General features: G+C 45.2%; 1 protein-coding gene across 1 annotated transcript in view; it reads left to right on the forward strand.

Annotated features, from left to right (window-relative positions):
- POLE (DNA polymerase epsilon, catalytic subunit) overlaps window positions 1-22,664 on the forward strand; it is a 68,424-nt gene that overhangs the window by 37,369 nt on the left and 8,391 nt on the right. The window contains exons 24-43 of the mRNA XM_036753561.1: window positions 2,098-2,255; window positions 2,868-3,063; window positions 4,747-4,961; window positions 5,235-5,337; window positions 5,874-5,954; window positions 6,045-6,167; window positions 6,942-7,154; window positions 7,475-7,684; window positions 8,157-8,300; window positions 9,347-9,487; window positions 10,949-11,102; window positions 11,186-11,292; window positions 12,467-12,643; window positions 12,762-12,985; window positions 14,558-14,778; window positions 15,127-15,331; window positions 18,329-18,502; window positions 19,203-19,328; window positions 19,965-20,097; window positions 22,125-22,323. Coding sequence (XP_036609456.1) covers window positions 2,098-2,255; window positions 2,868-3,063; window positions 4,747-4,961; window positions 5,235-5,337; window positions 5,874-5,954; window positions 6,045-6,167; window positions 6,942-7,154; window positions 7,475-7,684; window positions 8,157-8,300; window positions 9,347-9,487; window positions 10,949-11,102; window positions 11,186-11,292; window positions 12,467-12,643; window positions 12,762-12,985; window positions 14,558-14,778; window positions 15,127-15,331; window positions 18,329-18,502; window positions 19,203-19,328; window positions 19,965-20,097; window positions 22,125-22,323 — 3,304 coding nt within the window. The remainder of the gene's footprint in view (window positions 1-2,097; window positions 2,256-2,867; window positions 3,064-4,746; window positions 4,962-5,234; window positions 5,338-5,873; window positions 5,955-6,044; window positions 6,168-6,941; window positions 7,155-7,474; window positions 7,685-8,156; window positions 8,301-9,346; window positions 9,488-10,948; window positions 11,103-11,185; window positions 11,293-12,466; window positions 12,644-12,761; window positions 12,986-14,557; window positions 14,779-15,126; window positions 15,332-18,328; window positions 18,503-19,202; window positions 19,329-19,964; window positions 20,098-22,124; window positions 22,324-22,664) is intronic.

Consider the following 22,664-nt stretch of genomic DNA (forward strand, 5'->3'; position numbering starts at 1 on the left):
CAATTCTCTATATATTTGAGAAATGACTCCTTTCTGTAAGATTTTGACTGTGAAAGAGATCAGTGATAACAATATGAAAGCATGACAAGGTTACATCAAGTTTTCTTGAGGATCAAGAGACCTGTAGGCAGTGGGAAAAGAGCAGTAGGTAAGGAAAGCCTGAGGATGAAAGGGAGGGATTGATCAAAGGGGCCTCCTCCTGGAGGAGAAAGGAAGGTTCAGAGTCAAGGGCACCAGTAGAGGGATTGATCTTGGCAAGAAAAGTTACTTCTTCCTCTAGGACTGGAATGAAGAAAGAGAGTGAAGGATACTGTTGTGAGTCTTAGAGGGGTGCAGTGGGGGAGAAGAACCTCAAAGGCAGATGTCTTGGTTTTCTAAATTGAAGTCCTCTACTGAGATGCACTGGAGAGGGATGGATTAGAAGACTTAAGATAGAAGATTTGTAATAGTCCCTGGAGGGAGCAGGACCGGGAGTCAGGCAAGGAATAAGGGAGCATTATCCTGCAGCGGTGAGAGCCGAGTTAAGATTAAATAACCTAAATCTGTAGGGACCAAGTCAGCATGGTTGTGACTTTCTCTGGTGGCTCTCAGTAGCACAGTCATACTGAGGGGTGCTCAGGCCCCAGCCCTAAGATCATGTCTCTGGACGCCTCCCATTTCTCAGTAGACTCCTGCCCTGTGAGGAATTGGAAGGCTTCCAGAGACAAGATCTTAGGGTTGCCCCATCAACAAGAATGGGAGAAGATAGATTGTAGAAGTAACACGGAGTGGGGGGTTAGCTTGGCATGAGAGGTCAGAGAACAAGGGGTAAGAGACTCAAGGGTATAGTAGGACCTTGGATAGTTGGATTGTGATCTGGATCTAATGACTCCTTGAGAAAGAAAGGAGAGTGACCTGGAGTTTGGGAGATGACTGCACCAAGTATCTGAACACGGTGATACAGCTCGATGATGTGAACCTCTGTTAATGTGCTGTATGTATACCTAATACCATTAGGGAGCTTTGTGTAACCAGTGTGCATTCCCCATGGAGTATCATTTTTCTACTTAAAATGATTAAAAGTTTATGAACGTCACATCTTTGTTCTAGTTGATCTATCACTGAGGATTTATTTGCTGTGCCTGGTTCTTTCCTCAGAAATACAAGCACTTATTTACTGTGGGATTATGTGATACTCTTTACAACAGGGTTTCTTAGAAACCCTGTTGAAAAGCAGGGGCTCTGTATATTTAGAATTGGAATATATTTTCATTTCAATTTTGAACTTGACAAGTTCTGTTTTATTTCAAACAAAATAATGAAGTTATATTGTAGAGACCTAACTTGGGAGGTATTAGAAAGTTGACTAGTTCCTGATTGAACCTTTTGACAAAACCACCCTTAGAACTGTAATAACATCTCCTAAACTGATGCAGAATACCAGCTCATCTTTCTCCATTATTGTTTTTCTGATTCTGAGCACGTTGTTTCTCTAATTGGGAAATAAATTTCTCCTGGTAGACCTAGACACCTTATCACAGAGCTCTCCAAATTACTGCCTCCACACTCCTTTCTCTTCTGTGCTCTCCTTGCCTCAGTTAGCCTGTATTCTCAAGGGACAGGGGAGTGTATCCAGCAGCCCATATATACCCTCTTGCCTGTACACAGTCTTCAGCATTAACATACAAGCATAAACCTCACCCCCTTTATTTCACAGCTTCTGAGAAATGAAAAGCTCATTTTTCTCACAGAAAGGTTGAGCAGCCTTAGTGTTGACATGGATTACAGAGGAAGCTGACACAGAGGCTACTTGAAGATCATGGAAGTGAAAACCCCACCTTGAGTTCAGGAGTGTTGATTTACTGGTTCCCAGAGTCTTCCAATACAAGCACAGAGTTTACAATGCAGCCTTTATTTGCTGTGATTGTTACTAAGAAGCCTGAACCACATCGATGAAGGGACGGGAAGGGCTTAGAGATGTGGTGTCCTTGTCTGGTTTTGTCCTAAGTTATTGCCTGTGAGGGAGTTTGTTATTCCCTTTCCTCTTGGGCAGTACCTGGATCTCTGGGGACCCCAGCTCTGTAGAATGGAAGAGAATTTTTGTCTGTTGGTCTGCAGGAAGGCTTCACAAATGATCAATATCAAGAGCTCACTGAGCCCACTTCCCTCACCTACATCACCCGCTCAGAAAACAGCATATTCTTTGAAGTGGATGGTCCATACCTTGCTATGATTCTTCCAGCATCCAAGGAGGAGGGGAAGAAACTGAAGAAAAGGTAGGAGGCAGTCTCCCTCATTAGAGTATATTGCCTATGGAATTGGGTTTAGCATGTGTAGACTGGCTGAAGGTTGAGGACCCGGCACTTGCATCAGCCAACAGGACAAAGAGTAGGAAGTTCTGCCAATTCCTAAAGAATTGATGGCCAGACTTTGAATGTGAAGAATAATTTCTTTGAGGGGTTTTTGCTGCTGGTTTTGAGTATCCTTTCTGTTGCTAACTCACATGGCAGATGGGCTTTGAGAGCTGTTGTTTCCAAAATATTCATTGCCTGCAGCCAACCCAGAAATAAGCCTCTTTGAGCCTAATGGAGCCAGTCTCCAGACAGTACCCAACACTAGGCCCTTCTAGCTGCATAGGACCTGCTAGAGCTTATAACCTTTGAGAACTCAGGGTCTTTGCCAGGCCAGAATGAGATGTTGAGAGCAGGACTCTCAACGGTTATGGTACTTAACTATCTGTGTGCCTGTGATGGTGGTCCTATGGGAACAGAAAAGCTCTTGGTTCAGGAACAGCAGGCAGGACCTGGAGGGGCATGGCAACCCTCCCATAAACCAAAGAGAAGGTTAAAGGACATGTCCACTAACTGATCTCCTATACTTTGTTCTAGATATGCTGTGTTCAATGAAGATGGCTCCCTGGCTGAGCTAAAGGGCTTTGAGGTCAAAAGACGTGGAGAGCTACAGCTGATTAAGATTTTCCAGTCATCCGTGTTTGAAGCCTTCCTGAAGGGCAGTACCTTGGAGGAAGTGTATGGCTCTGTTGCCAAAGTAGCAGATTATTGGCTAGATGTGCTGTATAGCAGGGTAAGTATTGCTCCCAGTTATTATTTGCATTATTTTTACATGTGGTCGTAATAACGTACACTTGTATGGCACTTTGTTATCTATGTTATCTTAGTGTGGGATAGGATGGCTGTCTTCCCATATTTGAAGGGCGTCATGTCAAAGAGGGATTAGACTCCTACAGAGGCAGAACTAGGAACATTGTTACAGAGAAGAAGGTTCAGGTTATAAAGACAGTCTTCCTAATGCTTAGCTGTCCAGAAGTGGAACAGGCTGCCATAAGGGGTAGAGGCTTCCCCTCACTGCACATCTTCACCCATAGGCCACACGACCATTTACAGAAAGATAGTAGAGGGCTGCCTGGTCACCTATGAGTTGGATTTGTTGGCACCTTTCTAGCACCTTTCTAGCATCTTTCTTTTTTGTCATTTTCTTAATATCTTTCGAAGTTCAGCTCAAACATCATCTCCTACATGAGGCCTTTCCTGATCCCTCAGGCTGCTAATGACCCACCAGAACTTATCTTTCATTTATTTTGCATATATTTTGTTCTTATTTTTGTATACATTTTTATATATATATATATATATATATATATATATATATATATATATATATATATACACATACTTATCTTTCATTTATTTTGCATATATTTTGTTCTTATTTTTGTATACATTTTTATATATATATATGTATATATGCTGTTTCCCCCATAGAATGTAAGCTCTTTGAGGGTAGGAGCTGTTTTGTTCTTACCTTTGTAATCTCAGTGCCTAGCCCAGTGCACAGTGGACACTGAATGCTTGTTGATTGGTCTTATTTGATCCATACAGTGAGTCTGGGCAGTAGATAGTACAAGTGTTGTCCTCATGTTACAGATGAGGCAGTTAAAGTTGGGAGAGATGAATGATCTTGGCTAAGGTGGCAGAGCTATAAGTGTCAAAGTTAGGTCTCAAACCCAGGTCTTCAGAGTCTGGTTTTAGCAGTCACTCCCCAGCCCTGTGCTGCTTAGCCTTGGCGTGTGGCTCTCTGAGGGAGGCAGGCACAAGTAACCAAAAAGATTCCCTCTGCCTCCGGAGGCAAAGAAACCCTTAGGCTTAGCAAATTCTGACAAAGAGAAGCTTTCCTCTCTAATGCTTTTCTGAAATCTCTCTCAGCTAATTTAGGGAACTATAGAATAGCAGAGTTGTAAGTGACCGTCAAGATCATTTATTCTAATTTCTATCCTTCCCCTTTATAACAAATGCAGAAAGTCAAGTTAGATGGGACAGCTAGGTGGCACAGTAGATAGAGCACCAGGCCTGGAGTTAAGAAGACCTGAGTTCAAATTCACCCTCAGATGATTACGTGACCCTGGCCAAGTCACTTAACCCTGTTTGCCTAAGTTTCCTCATCTGTAAAGTGAGCTGAAGAAGGAAATGGCAAACTGCTCTAGTATCTCTGCCAAGAAAACCCCAAATGGGGTTATGGAGAGTCAGTCACAACTGAAATGACTGAACAACAGTAAAAGGTCAAAAGTCACAAGGCAAGTGGCAGGTCCAGGAATAGAACCCCCATTCTCCCAACCTCCACTCCATTAGATTTTCCATGCAGCTTGTGAAATGGAGAATTCAGTGTGAGGGATGATCTAAGGGGAAATATCGTTAGGCTTCAGTGCTTGTTAGCATATCCCTAGAACTGGTTGTGGACTCTCCTCCTCAGGCGGCCAACATGCCCGACTCAGAACTGTTTGAGCTGATCTCAGAAAACCGCTCCATGTCTCGGAAACTGGAAGACTATGGCGAGCAAAAATCCACGTCCATCAGTACAGCTAAGAGGCTGGCTGAGTTCTTGGGGGACCAGATGGTGAAGGATGCTGGGCTGAGCTGTCGCTTCATCATTTCCCGCAAACCCGAAGGGTCTCCAGTCACAGAGAGGTGATTATTACAAGAACCCCAGACAGGGATGGTGCAGTGAGAAAACCTGAGCCAGAAGTTTAAGAAAAGATGTGTGCATTACAATCAAGCAAGATTAAGCATTAGCTGAGTCGCTCTGGGATATCTGTGATTGGATTACAACCATTTTACAGGCCAAGCAATAGGATTTGTCGGGGACGATAAATAGGAGGAGCATATTCTGACCTGGATAATTGGGTAGAGATGGTGCCGGGTCTCTTCCGCAAATAACATGGACATTGCTGTGTCACCTAGGGCCATCCCACTTGCGATTTTCCAAGCAGAACCCACAGTAAGAAAACACTTCCTCCGGAAATGGCTCAAGAGCTCTTCCCTACAAGACTTTGACATTCGGACAGTAAGTGATAAAACTTTTCTATGCCCAACACTTTAGGAGGAGGGGAAGTCTGGCAGATGAGAATATCCAGGATTACTCAGGTGTTCTCCTTGGAGGAGACTGACAGAGACTTAGGACTGGAAGGGACCTCATGGGCCATCTAGGCTAGCCCTCTCATTTTACAGATGAGGAAACCTAGGCTCAGAGAGAGTAAGCGATATGCCTGTGGTCACACAAGTAGAATGAAGCAGAGGTGAGATTTGAACCATCAGGTGCTCAGGAACCAAAGTCAGCACTCCCTCCCCTGGACCACGCTGCCTCCTTGGCCTTCCTTTTTATGAAGCCCAGTGAGTTGCTACAGTCACAGAACTCTGTAATCCCTTTAGTAGCTAAAAGTGATTTGTGGTTGGCACGTTGGAAGAGCTTGATGCTGATGCAGAAAAGACAAGTGCAGGGGACATCAATTTCAATTTATACCTGTTCTCCAACATGCGCTGTCTGTTTCCCGTGGTCCTTGGTCCTCTCATTGTGTTTTTCTGAACCACATTCATGTGTAGATCCTGGACTGGGATTACTACATTGAAAGACTTGGGAGTGCCATCCAGAAGATCATCACCATCCCTGCAGCCCTGCAGCAGGTAAGATTGAGAGCTACAGTGGGGAGGGCCCAGGCTGGCCCAAGAACTAGACACATACATTTCCCTGACTGGGATGCCTGCTTTCTTTAGGTAAAGAACCCAGTGCCACGTGTCCGACACCCTGACTGGCTACACAAGAAGCTGATGGAGAAGCATGATATATATAAGCAGAAGAAGATCAGTGAGCTATTTATCCATGAGGGCAAGAGACAGGTAAGAAGGACCTTGCTGAGGACAGGTAAGGGGTGCACAGTCAAAGGATTGTCTGTAGGATGTGAGACACATAGTTCTTGGCAATGCAGGTATATAGCACTGGTATTTAAAACTGCCTGACATGTCTTATCTCAACGTTGATGCTTTTATGGTTGCCTTAATGTTTTCCTCTCAGCCTGGCCAGCTCATTCGTCACCCCAGCCACAGAGAAAACATTCTCCTTTTCTGCTAGACTTAAAAGCATCACCTCTGGCATTTAAGTTAAAACGGTTCTCTCTGCAGCCACTTAACCATGATCTGATATTTCAGCCCTTTCTGGATTCCTCCCAGCATCCCTTTTGCAAATCTCATTTCCTTAGATCCTTTTTCTTTCTCTGAAAAAATTTCCTTCAGTAAATGCTTCCTACTCTCAAGTATTTTTTGTTTAATCTCACTCTGGTCATTAGACATAAGCATTTCTGACTTCTCTTTCAGTGGGAAATAAAATAGTATTTATTTTGCTTCCTTATTTTCTAAACAGCTTGCTTTTTCCTCAGCATTTCTTCTTTTCATACCACCTGATTACCAGCTCAGACATATCATGTGGTCTGTCAGTTGTGACATCATCATCTTGAAAATACACTCTGATAGTCCCTAACTAATACGATGAAGGAGTGGTACTTATGTAAGAAATTACCAGACGTTAGATGCTTAGTTGTATGAGGTACGAGTTACCACTACCAATGACTCACATCCTCTACAATAGTCCTAGACTGTTTGGCTTCTTATTTTTAGGTCACTGTCAATCAGCATCCAGAGGGTAGCCAGGGACACGGGATTCTGGACATGGAGGACCTTGGTCTTACCAAGCCATTGCAGTCGGCAGTCCCAATTGCCACCAAAAGGAAGCGAGTCCCTGTAGAGAGCCAAGAAGAGTCCCAGAATTTGGAGTTGACCCAATCCTGGCGAGAAATTTTGGGACAGCCTCCATCTCTTGGTACAACCAAGGTAAAGCAGTGGAGGGGTTGAGCGGCCCTGGATTGAGAGGGGCAGTACATAGCCTCCAACAATCAGGGGTGAAACTCCTCCTTTGACTCAGACTTCCCCAAAGGGACCTGCTGTATCCTCTCACTGCTGATCTGGAAGCCTCTTAGGCATCTTAGTAGGACTTGTAGGGTGCTTTTGGGGAATTGTCTGACTCTTAGAGCATGTCCAAAGGGAGATAGCCTCCAAGATGTCCAGAAATTAAGGATGTCGTTCCGTTTCTGTAGCTCTTGTTGGATTTTTCCCTTCCTGTTTACACTGACCCTTTCATGCTTTCTCTCCAGGAAGAGTGGCTGGTATGGCTCACATTCCATAAGAAGAAGTGGGAGCTGCAGGCCCGTCAGCGCCAGGAGCGTAGGAAGAGACGGCGTGTGGAGACGAGGGGGGGTGTGCTGGGCTCAGGGGTCATCCGAGATGGCCCAGCCACAGGGCTAGGGCACTTCCTGCGAAAAACAGCCCGCAGCATCCTGGACCTGCCTTGGCAGATTGTGCAGGTGTGGAGAAGTTATCCAGACGGAGGGAAGGAAGTAAACCACACTTTGTGGTATCAAGGATCTGCTCTTTTTTGTAGCCTTTTGAGGATTAAGCTACAGAGAAATGAGGTCCTGGGATAGATGAGGAGACTCAGAAGCTAACTGTTGCCCACAGTCTGTATCTGGATGGAGGGAGGAGGAGAAAGACAGGAATTAGATTTCAGGTTTAGCTGGATTCATGCAACACTTTGATCTCCCCAGAGAATGGCAATAACGTGTAATGATGTCTAGGTTCAGGCTAGGGGAAAGAGGGCAACTCCCAGTGGTGCAAGCTGACATTGGTAGTAGACTGGAGGGAAGACCAGACAATGTGGTCCTCTGGGCGGTATTCTGGAGCTTTTCTTTAGCAGTGGCATTGTCTTCAGGATTTGGGCAAAATGAACAACCATGTCACAGGTCAGGACTGTTGGTATGTTTTATTCTTTCCTTGTAGATCAGTGAGACCAACCAACCTGGCCTTTTCAGACTTTGGGCTGTCATTGGCAACGATCTGCACTGTATCAAACTGAATATCCCACGTGTGTTTTATGTGAACCAGCGTGTGCCTAAGGAGGAAGACGGACCTTCTTTCCGTAAGGTGCCAAGGGCAACTCTGCATAGCATGGGGGTCATGTGGCACTGGAGGGGATAGTGAGAGTAGCAGACTGATCCATTTTGGTAATCTGCTTGGTCTTCCTTTCTTGGTTCTTCGTGAAAGCCTGTCCTATTCCAGTCCTGAACTGACCCCTCTCCTATGCTACCCTGTCAGGGTGGGAAAGGATAGACATCTGGTGATGTTTAGGCCTGACTTAGCAAATTATTGCAAGGACAGTGTAGAATAGGGGTCTGATACATGGGCCCCAAACACTCCTGAGTGCAATCCAAACCAATTTAAGATTTAATTGAGAAATATTTAACTAAATAAAAACATAGTAAAATGTGGATAATGTTACATTTTAAAATTAAATCACTATGGGGCCCACAGAGATCTTTTATCTGTGGTTTACTGGCCCTGTTTTTGAATTTGACAATACTGCTCTGGCGGGTGGAGCATAGGATGGAGTTTGAGTCTCAGCTCCTAAGGGCATGAACATGGCTAAGTCCCTTACTTCCTCTAAGCCTCAGTTTCCGTATGTGTAAAATAGAATACTTCTACCTCTTCTTTTTATAGGGTGGTTATGACAAAAGTATTTGTAAACCTTAAAGTGCTATAGAATCATTGATTATTTGAATTATGCTTCTTGGGCATTCAGGGCAGTGTCTGATCTTGAGTTCCCTAGCTGATGTGTTCATTTACTTCATCAGACACGTGATGGGGTAGTTCACTTGGGATGAGGGAAGTCAAAATGGATAGAGTGGTCGAACTTGAAGGGGCAGGACTTTGATATGCAAAAGAGGAGCAAGAAAGACCTTTCGGGAGGGAAACTAGCATGAGCATGGCATAGAGAGGGAAAGGAAGGGCATGAGGAGGTCACCCTGGCTATCAGAGTGATGGGAGAAGAGGGTGAAAAGAAGGGATGAGCCTTGGGGAATAGGTGAAGAAGAACCAGGAGGAGCCTGAGCACGTGAAATTCAGGTGTGCTTGTGAGTCAGGAGGCAGGCAGTTTGGGGACTGTTCTGGAAAAACCACAATTCTTTTATCAGGTGAACAGAGTCCTCCCTCGTTCCAACATGGTCTATAATCTGTATGAGTATTCGGTGCCAGAGGACATGTACCAGGAACATATTAATGAGATCAATGCTGACTTGTCTGCACCAGACATTGAGGGCGTGTATGAGACCCAGGTAACTGTCCCTCTGGGCAATTCTTTGGAATGCATCAAGATCCAGGGTGGGGGCTGTATTTACCAATCTAGATCATTCATTCATTCCACAAATGCCAGCTATGAACAAGGTCCTACATTAGGTGTTGTGGAGCTCCAAAAACGTGTAAGATATAGTCCTTAGTCTTAGGTAGCTTAACATGCATTTGTAGAGATTCAGCAAATAAGGTCTGACTAGATACAAGGTAGTATGAGTAATTTGTTTAAACAAACATAATAGAACTTACACATGTGAATAAGTGCTATTCCCGTCAAAGTAGCCCCCTCAGGAGTGTATATGCTTATTCCAATAATGTAGTCTTTTTAAACATTCTTGGAGTTTGAATTTCAGAACTAAGTTCAAAGGTGATAGTGTTTTGTTTTTTTTTTAAACATCCTCAGTGGTTTTTGTCAAGGGTGGATTTAAATTTTGGCAACAGCCAAAATGGTTTGGCAGAAAAAGGCCAGAGTCCTGAACAGAGTCCCAGCCTTGCCCACATACTACACAGTGATGCCCAAATCACTTTTACCTCTGAAGCTCAGTTTCTTCAGCTTTAAAGTGGGGGTTAATATAAATGCACTACCTACTGCACAAGCTTATTGGGAGGAAACACTTTGTAAAGTAAACTGTGTATAACTTGAGCCATTATTCGGAACCAAATCTCATGGATGAGAAGAGGATCAATGGGAATTCCCATTCTTGGTCCAAAAAACATAAACACCTATAAAGGAATGAGACTGTTTTTCTCAGACGAGAAAGATCTTTCACTTACTGATAGGCCTTATAGGTGGATAGAGCACTGGGCTGGCTCCAGGAAGACTTGAGTTCAAATTTGGTCTCAGATACTCACTAGCTTTGTGACCCTGGGCAAGTCACTTAACCCTGTTTGCCTCTGTTTCTTCATTTGTAAAATGAGCTAAAGAAGGAAATGGCAAACCACTTCAGTACCTTTGCCAAAAAAAAAAAAGCAAAACCCAACCCAAAAGGGATCGTAAAAAGTCAGTCAATTGAAACGACTGAACAACAACAAACCTGGGGTAATAATGGACCATTGGTAGGAGGAGTGAAGGTAGGGTCAAAAATCTGGGCAAGAATTCTAAAATCTCAGCATTCAAAGGGCCCCAGGGGAGGTCCACTCCAACCTGACCTGTGCTGCTGCCTCCGTGAGTGGTCATCTGTTCTTCATTGGAAGACTTGGAATAAAGGGGACCTCACAGCCTCCTGAGGCAGGCCTTTCTGCTTTAGGGAAGCTCCAGTTGTGAGGGATTATTCCTTCTATTGGGCCCTGACGAGAATGAGCTTGCTTTTAGAAGGACTGCCTTTGTGGCTCTTCTCCCTGTCTGAACCCTCAGGTATATGACCTGGTCACATGAATGAGGACTGAGCTGTCTCCACAGCCCTTTCTTACCACCATGCTCTCTGCATCTCTTTACTCCTTTCCAGGTGCCATTGTTGCTACGGGCTCTCATCCAATTAGGCTGTGTGTGTATGGTCAGTAGGCAGCTGGTACAGCACCTCACAGGCCGAGAGGCTGAGACCTTTCCTCTAGAGTACTTGGAAATGCGTTCCTTGGCACAGTTCAGCTATCTTGAACCAGGTATGACCTCCACTGGCTCCCTTACCCAGCCCTGCTGTGGTTCACCTGTGGGACTCTGGGTTTAATGGTGTCTTGTTCTGCAGGAAGCATCCGGCACATCTTTCTTTATCACCACTCTCAAGGCAGCAAGGCCCTTTTTGGGCTCTTCTTCCCCTCCCAGCGCAAAGCCTCTGTGTTTGTCTTAGATACGGTAAGTGATTGACACTCTGAGCCTCTCAAGAGAGACCAGAATAAATTGTTAGGCTGGACCAAGTTTGGCTCCAGAACAGTGGGGGAAGAAAGATGCTTCCCTGGGAGGGGATTGTTTTGGGCTTTTTTTTTTTTAAGTAAGTTTTCCTTGATGTCTTTTGATTTTTTTACATCATCACAGTTTTCCCCAGTATCCCTCCTCCGCACAAAGACCCATCCCATATAGCAGATACAAAAAAAAAAATAAGAGGAAAAAGTTGGCACAACTGGTCAGTATATTGAAAAAGGCTAAAAATGTGAAATGTGCAACACCTGTGGGTCTCCCACTTCCGAAAAGCAGTCAGTTAGGTGTGTCTGCGTATCTATTCTTTTGACCATGGCTGGTCGTTATAATTTTATAACATTCACTTCTGATTTTTGTGTGTGTGGTTATTATTCCATTTACATTGTTAGCCATTGTGTATCTTTTCTTGGCTTTACCCACTTCACCTTGCATCAGTTCATGTAGATCTTTCCATGCTTCTCTGTATTCATCATGTGTCATTTATTATAACACTGTAACATTCCATTATGTTCACGTACCACAGTTTGGTTAGCTGTTCCCCAATCCATGGGCATCTACTTCGTTTCTAATTCTTTGCTATTACAAAAGGTGATGCTATAAATATTTTGGGGTATATTTGGACTGTCTTCTCATCAGTGGCTTCCTTGGGGTATAAGCCTAGTAATGGAATCTTTTAGGCAAAGTATATGGATGTTTTTGTTGCTTTATTTACATAATTTCAAATTGTTTTCCAACGTGATTTACCACTTCATAGTTCACAGTGAATTGTGCCCAACATTGACTTTTTGGGGTCATCTTTGCCAGTTTTACAGTGTGTAAGGGAGAAAGGAAGCTTTGAGGGCATTCCTGTGTATGCCTTAGTTCTCAGCCTTACATTGCCATGATCCTTGGGCCATTTGACTCCCCAGGCCTGAAGCACAGCCTTTCCTAGAAGGACTTTTCAAGGTAGCCTGACCCTATTTGAAAATCAAGTCTTTGTCTGAATTACCTGAATAGGGCCCTGCTCTCCTCTTGCCCCATCCCCATAATCTGTCAGTGGCTTCCGTACCTTCAGCCTTTCTGTACCTATGGCAGACTAGTGTGATTCAAGGATGGGGTGTGATTGGGACAGGTGCGCAGTAACCAGATGCCAAACCTGAATTCCATGTACTCATCGGAGCACCGCCTCCTGCTGGAGAAGGTGGGACCTGAGCTCCTACCACCAGACAAGCACATTTTTGAAGTGCGAGCTGAGACTGACCTGAAGACTATCTATAGAGCCATCCAGCGTCTGTTGCTCGGCTACAAGGTAAGAGCTTGTCGGGAATATTGCCACCTTTGGAATTGTCCCCTCAGCCTCTGGCCTGCTGAACTGTACGTGCACATGTGTGACTTGTCTTTTGTCTTCCCTCCCACCTTTCCCACAGGAGGAACGCCGAGGCCCCACACTCATTGCTGTACAGTCCAACTGGGAGCTAAAGAGGCTAGCCACTGGGATGCCTGTCTTTGAGGAGTTCCCATTGGTGCCAGTCTGTGTGACTGATGACATCAACTATGGGGCCTTGGACTGGCAGCGTCATGCAGCCCGGCGCATGATCCGGCACTATCTCAACCTGGACACTTGCCTGTCTCAGGCTTTTGAGATGAGTAGGTGAGTGGGAGAAAGCTGTCTTGTCCCAAAGAGGAGATAGCGCCTGTGTGCAGAGAGGACGAGATGAGGTCGCTAAGTCAGTGTCACCCTCCCTTCCCCCATGAGTCGGCACATGTTATTGTCCCTTGAGTGTTTTCTCTTTTACAAAACTGCTCTCTCTTTCTGCTGATCACTTCCTCCTCCTGGATACCCTTTGGTTTTTTGGGACACGAAGGGGCAGGGATATGGGCATCAGTGCCTACTATGTTCCAGACACTTTACAAATAGCGTTTTATACATGGCTTTCTCTTGGTTCTTCTCTTTCTTCACTGTTCACTTCTCAGTCTCTTGCTAGTTGCTCATTCATATTAGCCCCTCGCTTTATGTGTCCACAGGCTTCGCCCTTTACTGTCTTCTCTTTTCTCTTTGTACTCTTACTCAGCGATCTTGTCAACGCTATGGCTTTAATTATCACCTCTATGTGGATGACACCCAGATCTCTGTGTCCAGCCCTGGTCTCCCTCCTAAGCACTAAGTATCCAGTATCTCCAAATGGCAATTTGGAACAGAGTGTCCCATATGTCCCATGACATTTCTTTCTTTTTTTTTTGGAGGGGGGGGAAGGGCAGGGCCTTTGGGATTAAGTGACTTGCCCAAGGTGACACAGTTAGGAAGTGTGTCAAGTGTCTGAGGCTCAATTTGAACTCACTGACTCCAAGTGCTCTACTCACTGCGCCACCTAGCTTCCCCCCCCATAGATATTTCTGTCTCATGTCCAAAACATATCCAAAATTGAACACATTTTTTCCCCCTCTAAACTCAAGCTGCCTTCCAAATTTGCCTTTTTCACCCAAGTTCACAATCACAGCATCAGCCTTGACTCCTGCTCCCTCTCTCCACGTAACCAGTCGCTGGCCAGATTTTGTGTTTCTGTCTCCACAACTTCTCTCTCATCTATCCCCTTCTCTGCTTGCAGCCACCACGTGGTTCAAACTCTACGTATGTAAGAGCCCCACATTTGGTCTCCCAGTGTCATCTCTTTCCTCTCCAGTCCATTTTCTACATCACTGCCAAACAGATTGTCCTAAAGTACAGGTTTAAACATACCACTCCATTTCTCAGTAAACTGCTCCGGCCCCCTCTTTAGGATAGCGAGAAGCTCCGCTGCTCAGCTTTGAGAGCCCAGCACAACATGGCCCTAACCTACCTTTCCAACCTTATTGTACATAAGTTTTGCCCTCCCTGGTGCTCTGGTTCAGCCAGACTGGCCACCTTGCTGTCCTCACACTTCACTCCGTCTTCCATCCATGCCTCTATCACCTCTGCCACTTCATTCCCTCAGTTCCTTCCAAACGGTGCTTGAGTGACTAGTGCTGGCTGTTAGGAGCCTTTTCCTGATCTCTCCAGCTGCCTGTTTATACCTGCCCAAATTTACTCTGTTTGTTTTGCACATACTTCCCCTGAAAGAATGAAAGCTTCTCCAGGCAGGGACTGTTTCATTTCTGTCTTTGTTTTACCATTGCCTGGCACATAGTAGGCACTTCATAAATCCTTGATGATTGGTGAATGTAGGTTTTTTGTATCTCTGGACAGATATTTTCACATTCCTGTTGGGAACCTCCCCGAAGACATCTCCACCTTTGGTTCAGATCTCTTCTTCTCTCGCCACCTCCGGCACCATAATCACCTGCTCTGGTTTTCTCCTACATCCCGCCCTGACTTAGGTGGGAAAGAAGCAGATGACAATCGCCTTGTCATGGAGTTTGATGACCAGGCTTCAGTGGAAATAAACAACCCTGGGTGTTACTCCACTGGTGAGTGTGTGTTGCACCCATTTGAGAGGAGTAGTGCCACTTAGTGATGGGCTTGGTCCCAGGAGGACCAAGAAAAATGTGGCTGTTTTGTTCTAAGGAGTTCACCCTGTAGTGTTACTCAGTACCTCAGGATCTCTTTCATGGAAGCCTGGCTGTATTGGGGCCAAATGATAGTAATCCCCCTCTGTGCCATGACTTCTGTATTACTGAGCTATGAGTCTTCATAGCATGGTGCACAGAGGGCACACTAGAAAAGAGCTGATCCCTATGGAACCACTAATTGGTGGTTCCAATAAGCACTGGTGGTGATTGGTTTGAGGACGTGAGCTGTGGGTTTTCTGTCAACAGTGTGTTTGGAATTGGACATCCAGAACTTGGCAGTAAATACCATCTTGCAGTCCCACCATGTTAATGACATGGAAGGAGCCTCCAGCATGGGCATCAGCTTCGATGTCATCCAGCAAGCCTCTCTGGAGGAAATGGTCACCGGGAACCAGGCAGCCAACATCCCAGCCAGCTATGATGAGACTGCCCTCTGCTCTAACACATTCAGGTATGAGCTGCAACCCCAGAGACACACTCGGTGTCCTCCCCCACTGGGTGTTTCACCTTCCTCCAACCCCCCACCACACCCTCTCCCCTTAGTCCATGGAGCAGCCGACTGTTAACCTATGTAATGCTCCTTGCATCTCTGCTGCATCAGACAGAGATAGAGCCTGGCCTCTCAGAGTCTGTTTAATCCAAGAGGAAACTGAGTGACTTAGCCAGCATCACACAAGTGCTTCAGTTGTCAAAATCTGCACAAGTTAGCCCAAGTCACAACATTTAGAAGTCGCTTACAGGACTAGTCTAGACAAAGATATCTAAGTGTCATCAACAATCGTGCTGCCAGTCCTAATGCTGGTGGCAGTGGGAGAGGTGTGATCAGAGCTATTAGATCAGGAAGCAGCAGACATCATAGCTGGTCTGGGCACGGGTGTGGCAGCTGAGGCCTGTTTTATCAACCAGGGAGCTCCTGGATGCTGCCAGCTTTAAATCTGGCCACAGCTTGGCTTGTCAACTCTGGGACAGAACGGTCTCCCAGGTCTGCCCTAAAGAAACTTAGAAGCTAACCTGGGAAATGGACTTACACAAGATTCTAGGCAATATGGAATGATAACTGAAAGAGACCAGAGGTTCTCAGCCTATTGGCAATATTTCACTTTAAACAGAATTTTGGTGGGACTTTTTGCTGAAATCTTTTGATGACATTTTTTCTAAATGATAAGTAATAACACCAAATATAAGACTGATTTTTAAAAATCTTATATTTTCAGATAAATTTTATTTCAAATATTATAATATAATAGATTTTACCGAAACTTTGCTGTCAATGTTGTGTAATTGAGAACTACATTGAATTTTACAGTTCATTTTGTAAGATGTTTTGCAATAATTTTCATTTTTCCTTTTCCTTATGTCAGTGTTTGGGGAGGGAAATAGATGATAATAACAGTAGCTCTAGGGTTTTCAAAGCGCTCTTTCTCCTTTTTTCTTTTTTTGGAAGCAGTTGGGGTTAAGTGACTTACCCAGGGTCACACAGCTAGTAAGTATCTGAGGCCAGATTTGAGCTCAGGGCCTCCTAGCTGCTCCTTAAAGCTCTTTTTGTACTTTATATTATTTCATCCTCACAATAAAGTTATACAGCGATAAATGTCCCCATTTTACCAGAGAAGGAACTGAGATATTTAGGGTGAGTGGCTGGCTCAAGGCCACACAGCCACTGTCAGGGGCAAAGGTCAAAGCCGATGTTTTTTGATTCTAATCTCATAATTCTTTGTGCTCTCTCATAGCTGGGTTGTGAAGCTGGTGAAACTTCATTTATATTCTAGGGTATTTTGTTTTTAAATTGTCTGTATTTTAGTGCTTTTGTGATTTTGTAGGAACCATGAGACTTTGTAGAAATTTAGTAACTTAAATTTTGAATTCAATGCTGTGTGATTTCAGTGTGAATTTAGGATCGTTTTCATGGTACTCAGGTTCGATATTGCAGTCACATTTGCATGTCTTCTGTGTTAGGGATTTGGTATTCAAATTCAATTCATGAACATTTTGTTGGTAGAGTCTTAATTATTAACTCTCTTGTCTTTTTTTCTTTTCAAACTTCCCAATGCCCATAACTGGCATTAAATAATGCCAGTTTTTTTAAAAGGTATTTTTTTTTTAAAAAGAAGAAACTAAGAATGTAAATCGACGCCACCAGGGCTTGTATTGTGATAGATTAATGGTCACTTGAATATGTATCTTACATTGTTGGGTGTGTTCAATGATTCTTTCTGGGCCAATGAAAAGCCAGTTCTTGTTGAGTACAAGTGTTACAACAGACATTCAGGAAATTAGATGGGTGGTTTATCCCAATTTGAAAGATGTTGGCATAGACACTGTGGGTGCTTATGGTAGTTCAGAAAGAGAGAATGAACTCTCTTCTGGGAGGTGAGAGGGAGCCTTCAGTGAGGAAGGAAGAGTGGAATTGAGCTTTGAAGGATGGATAGAATGCAGAAGAGCCCAGGGCCTAGAGGACGGCCTTTTAGCTGGGAGAATGTCCCCAGCAAAGGCACAGGCAGGAATATGATTCCATGTTCAAAGAGGAATTTGGCTGCAGTTCACGTAAAGGTCAGCAGGAGATGAGGCTGCAGAATGGTACCTAGGGACAGATTTCAAGGGCATTCGAATGCCAGACCAGGGAGGTTAGATTTGATCCTCTAGGTAATGGTTTCATTAAAGAGTGGTTGATATGATCAGTTTTGCTTTCAGAAGCCTGTGGTGTAAAGCAGGTATATACAAGATGGGCAGGAAGAGGAGAGGCTGGAAGCAAGAAGTCATTGTAATAACAGCCTAGACTTGAAGTGGTGAGGACACCATGGAGGGTGGGGCATTGAGAGTGGAAAGGAAGAGAAGTGAGGTGTGTTGTAAAGGAAAGAGCAACATGACTGTGTGGGTTGTGAAGGATGCTGATGATGTGTGTGGAGGTGTTCATATACAGATTGCCGTACTTCACAGTGACTCTGGCTAGGCTGTTGGACAGCCCCAGGTGTGTGGTGTTTAGTATAGGAGAGTCCAGGAGGGGGTTGGACTGAGGGGCCTCTTAGGGTCCCTGCCCATTCTGAAATTCTCTAATACTATAACCTGGGCATGATGCCCATTTGAAAGATGAGGAAATAAATCAAGGCTCAGTGAGGTGAACTCAGTTGCCCGAGATCACTTGGCAAGTAGCATGGCCGTCCTTGAACTCAGATGTTGGGACTCCATTACCCTTGATTGCTTCAAGTCAAAAACAAGGAGTAGTCACAGGTTGCTCCAAGGTTCATGCTTTGCACAGTGTAAACTTTTTCATTCAACCAATAGTGATATCATTGGCACAGCTTGTTGGTGGGGGACAAGGGAGTGAGATAGCAGGGAAGTGACGAGTTTGTTTTTTACTTGCCAGTTTGAGGTGGTGAGGCATCCATGCAGAAGTATGGGAATGGACATGTGATGAGAGGTCATTCTTCTCTCTGGGTCTCTTTGACAGGATCTTAAAGAGCATGGTGGTGGGCTGGGTGAAGGAGATCACTCAGTACCACAACGTCTATGCTGACAACCAAGTGATGCACTTTTACCGCTGGCTCCGGTCCCCATCCTCCCTCCTCTATGACCCCGCTCTGCACCGGACTCTCCTTAGCATGATGAAGAAGCTCTTCCTCCAGTGAGTAACCTTCAAGTCTGTTAGGAGTCCAGTGGACCAGTGGGAATATGGTCTTTCTGAGGTTCCTCCGTCAGAAGGCTGTCTACTGTAGCTGCATTGCACTCCCCAGCTGGGCCTTACTAATGAGTTCTGCAGTGGCTAAGGTGTGGTGCGTACAGAATCCTGGAAGGGGATCAGTGGCCATTCAGTCTCACCCTTCAGGTAGTCATCTGGCCTCTGCTCATGGAGCTCCGGTAACAGAGTGCCCGAGGACGCAGGGGGCTGGCTTACAGAGCACAGCTCCCCTTCTCAGACAGGTGGCCTTGGACCCAAGAGCAGCCTTCTTACTTAGAGCCCCCAGGGCCATGGGATGGACATTTTCCTTATACTTTTTTTACAAATATATACCTTTAATCACAAAAGTCTGCCGTCTGTGGCATGTTCTGTCTCATGTTACGGTGAAGGTGCGAGGTAGTCCATTCCACTTTTAGACAGCTGTCATTATTAGGAAATTTTTCCTGGCATCCAGCGTAATTTTGCCACTTCACAATTTGTGTTCACTGCCCCCCTCGCTGGCCAAGCAGAGCAGGTGTAATCCTCCTTCCACAGAAGTGCCGCATAGGGTTGTAGAGCCCACCCCCCTGGCAGAGAGGATTTCTGGGGAAACCCCTGCTGCTGCAGCTCTTCCCTCAATCCTTGTGTCTCCTCTTCTCCACTTCAGGCTGGTAGCGGAGTTCAAACGCCTGGGTTCCTCTGTCATTTATGCCAACTTCAATCGCATCATCCTCTGCACCAAGAAGCGTCGCATCGAGGATGCCATTGCCTACATAGACTACATCACCAACAGGTGACAGTCAGGGGCAGCCTCATCACCAAAGTGGGTCTTGGGGATATGGTGACAGGACCTAGGACTGCACATGAGCTGCGTTCAGAGCATTGGCTCTCCTTGGGCAAGTGGCTTAATTCAAAAGAAGAGGTGTTTTTGCAGACTGTGGTGGTTGTCATGCCAGCTTGGGGATGAGCAAACATACTCAGGACCATTTTTTGTGAGGGACCCTTAAATATTTTTTTTGGAGGGGGGAAGGGAAGGCAATTGGGGTTAAGTGACTTGCCCAAGGTCACACAGCTAGTAAGTGTGTCAAGTGTCTGAGGTCGGATTTGAACTCAGGTCCTCCTGACTCCAGGGCCAGTGCTCTATTCACTGCACCACCTAGCTGGCCCCCCCTTAAATATTTTTTGTAAATATACATTTATACAGAAGATTCCACCTGCTATGCCATGTATTTATGATGTCCTATAGCATGTTACAGTAAAGATGCAAGGCCTCTGGTGGTTTGTGCCATGTAGTAGGGCATAATGCCACAACCTTGCTAAGGGCCTCCATGTGACATAGATCAGCTGAGCTGGCTGTGGCTCCCCAGGAAGTCTGAGCAAAAATGTGGTCTATAGTTTCTTGCTCATCCTTGTGTCACTGCATTTTCAGCATCCACTCCAAAGAGATCTTCCATTCTTTGACGATCTCCTTCTCCCGGTGCTGGGAATTTCTTCTCTGGATGGATCCTGCTAACTATGGGGGAATCAAAGGAAAAGTTCCAAGACGTGTCCACTATGGAGAGGTCAGTGGTGACTTGGTCTTAAGGTGTTGTTTGGGGTGGGGAAGTTGCTAGAAGTTGCTGTCAAATACAGTCTTCCAAAGCCAGGCTTATTCTTTTTTTTTTTTGTAACCTGACACTTCATCTGACCTTATTATTTCTGTCCTCAGGCCCACCATCCACCCAGTCACCTGAGTTCAAATCTTTAGTGTTGTCTTTGACTCTCTCCTATGCCTTACTTCTTGTATCAAATCATTTATCAAATCCTGTCCCTTGTATCTCTCCTATCTGCCCTCTCCTCTCTCTGTTCCCATTGTTGCTAACCCATTACAGGCCCTCCATACCAACCCCTTTATTCTTTCAGTGACACTTAACAGGTTTTCCTCTCTCCACTTTTTAACCTGTTCTCTGTGGATTTGTTCAAATCCTTCGTCAGACTAGAAATCATTTAGTGGCTCCCTCCTGTCTCCCAGTTCAAGTTCAGATTCCTTTGTTGGACATTGAGAGACCCTTAGAATGTGGGGTTACCCTGTCTTTTCAGCCTTCTGTCATGTTGCTGTGCCCAGTCCTCTGTGTTCTAGCCAAACTGGCCTGTCTGCCACATGCACTTTTCTGCCTGGTTAGGCTTTTGATCACACTGTTCACTGTGCCTGCCGTGTCTCCCTCCCCATCTCACTTCACCTGTTAATAACCCGACATTTCTATAGAACTCGGTGTGTGAAGTGCTCTGCATGTGTGCATTGTCTTATTTGATTCTCACAGCAGTTCTCTTGGGCCTGTTAAGTATGTCAAAGAAAAAATACCAGTACTAATGCTACACTCTGCACTGATAGGCTTGGCTGCCAGAAATGATTTGATTTAATTTCACATTAATATCCAAGCATCTCTAGCTTGGAGTGAGAGATGTTGAGTGTGGCCTAGCCCTCCATGCCCTCCAACACGACTCACTACCCCAAGGTGATTTCTGGTAACATTTATAGAAATCCTGAACAAGGAAAAGAACCCAGTATATAAAAGTACAGGTTAGGTCGATATTCCAGAGATGTTGTGTAGCCAAGCTACTCTCCTATTCCTTCTGGACCGCTCCCCTCAAGAAATCAATGGCTTCCTCTGGACAAGAGCTAAGTTTGGTGGACATCCGTAATCCTTTTCCCTAAGAAATGTTTTAGCTTTTGTTCTACCCACAGGAAAAAAGCTTAGAAAGGTTTTTAGGCTACAGAAATAATATTCCTTAGTATTTCTAGGGAAACTATAGAAGGGTATTTTTTAATACCCTCCCACAGGTACTAAAAGTATTATCCCCGTTTTACAAATGAGAAAGCTGAGGCTCAGGAGGCTTGTGGACTGAGTTGTCTGTCTGGTAGAGAGCCACACGCTCCCTCTCAAGACACTGGTGATTTGGTGAAGATGAGGACGTGTTCGATCCACCTCAGCAAATGTCTGTGAAGTCCTCACTGTGTGCCAGAGTGGGGCTGGGCTCCAACACACAGTCCTACTCAGGGGTACACCATGTACACATAGAAGCAAATACCAGATGATTTGGGGAGTGAGTGAGCACTAACAATCAGGGGAAGGGAGGGCAGAGGACTCTTCACATAAGAGACAGCACCTCAGTCGATCCTCAAAGAAAGCTAAGAATTCTAGGAAGCGGTGCTAGAAAGGGAGTTCTTTGAAGCTCATCTCCAAAGCGACAGCCTCTGCCCAGAGAGAGGAGACATGAAATGTTACCGTCCAGGGGACAGCGAGGAAGCCAGTTTGGCTGGAGCAGAGCAGATGAAGAGGAATAAGCAAATTTAGTAAGGCAGGTCCATGCCTGATGGGGGTGGGGGTGGGGGTGGGGGTGGAGGGGCATGGTTAGCAGGCAGGCTAATTAGTTTAGATGTTACCCTAGAGATAAGGGAGAGCCACTAAGGATTTGAGCCAGGGGGTGACATGGAAGGGAATCTTGTCCCAAGATGAGGCACTCTGCTGGTGGTGACTGAGTAACATTTATAGTGAAGACACTGAAAATAGAAGCAAGATTTTAATTGGTAATGCTTAAAATCCTTCAGCAGAACACCCAGAAAGAGCAGAAAGAAGAAGAGCAAGGGAGCGAGGAAGAAGAGGAGGAAGAAGAAGAAGAAGAAGAAGCAGACAAGGAGATGATAGAAGAATCTAACGTGGAAGACTTATTGGATAACAACTGGAACATTGTACAGTTTCTTCCCCAGGCAGCCTCTTGCCAGAGCTACTTTCTCATGATTATCTCAGGTGGGCAGCTCTTTGGGTCTTCTTCGCCATCCTCAGCTCCTGCCCTGTTTGCCCTGACACCCTGCCTAGTGAGGACCCTTCCATCTACCCTGGGCATCCCAGTCAGATTCTCTGGCATAGACTGTACTAGTAAATGTGCCCCCTTCACAGTGTCACTCATACCCCAAAGTAATCCTAGATCAATGTGCCTGAACACTGGTTTCCAGCCTTGGCTTACAGATGTCCAACGATGGGGAACCCATTACCTTTTCAGGCAACGCATCCTGCTTTGGGGCAGCTCTTTGTTGAGAATGAGATGTCCAGCCTAAGTGTGCTTTTTTATATCTTCAACCTGCTGCTTC

The sequence above is a fragment of the Trichosurus vulpecula genome, chromosome 1, assembly GCF_011100635.1.
Source record: "Trichosurus vulpecula isolate mTriVul1 chromosome 1, mTriVul1.pri, whole genome shotgun sequence".
In the NCBI taxonomy this organism is placed as follows: domain Eukaryota; kingdom Metazoa; phylum Chordata; class Mammalia; order Diprotodontia; family Phalangeridae; genus Trichosurus; species Trichosurus vulpecula.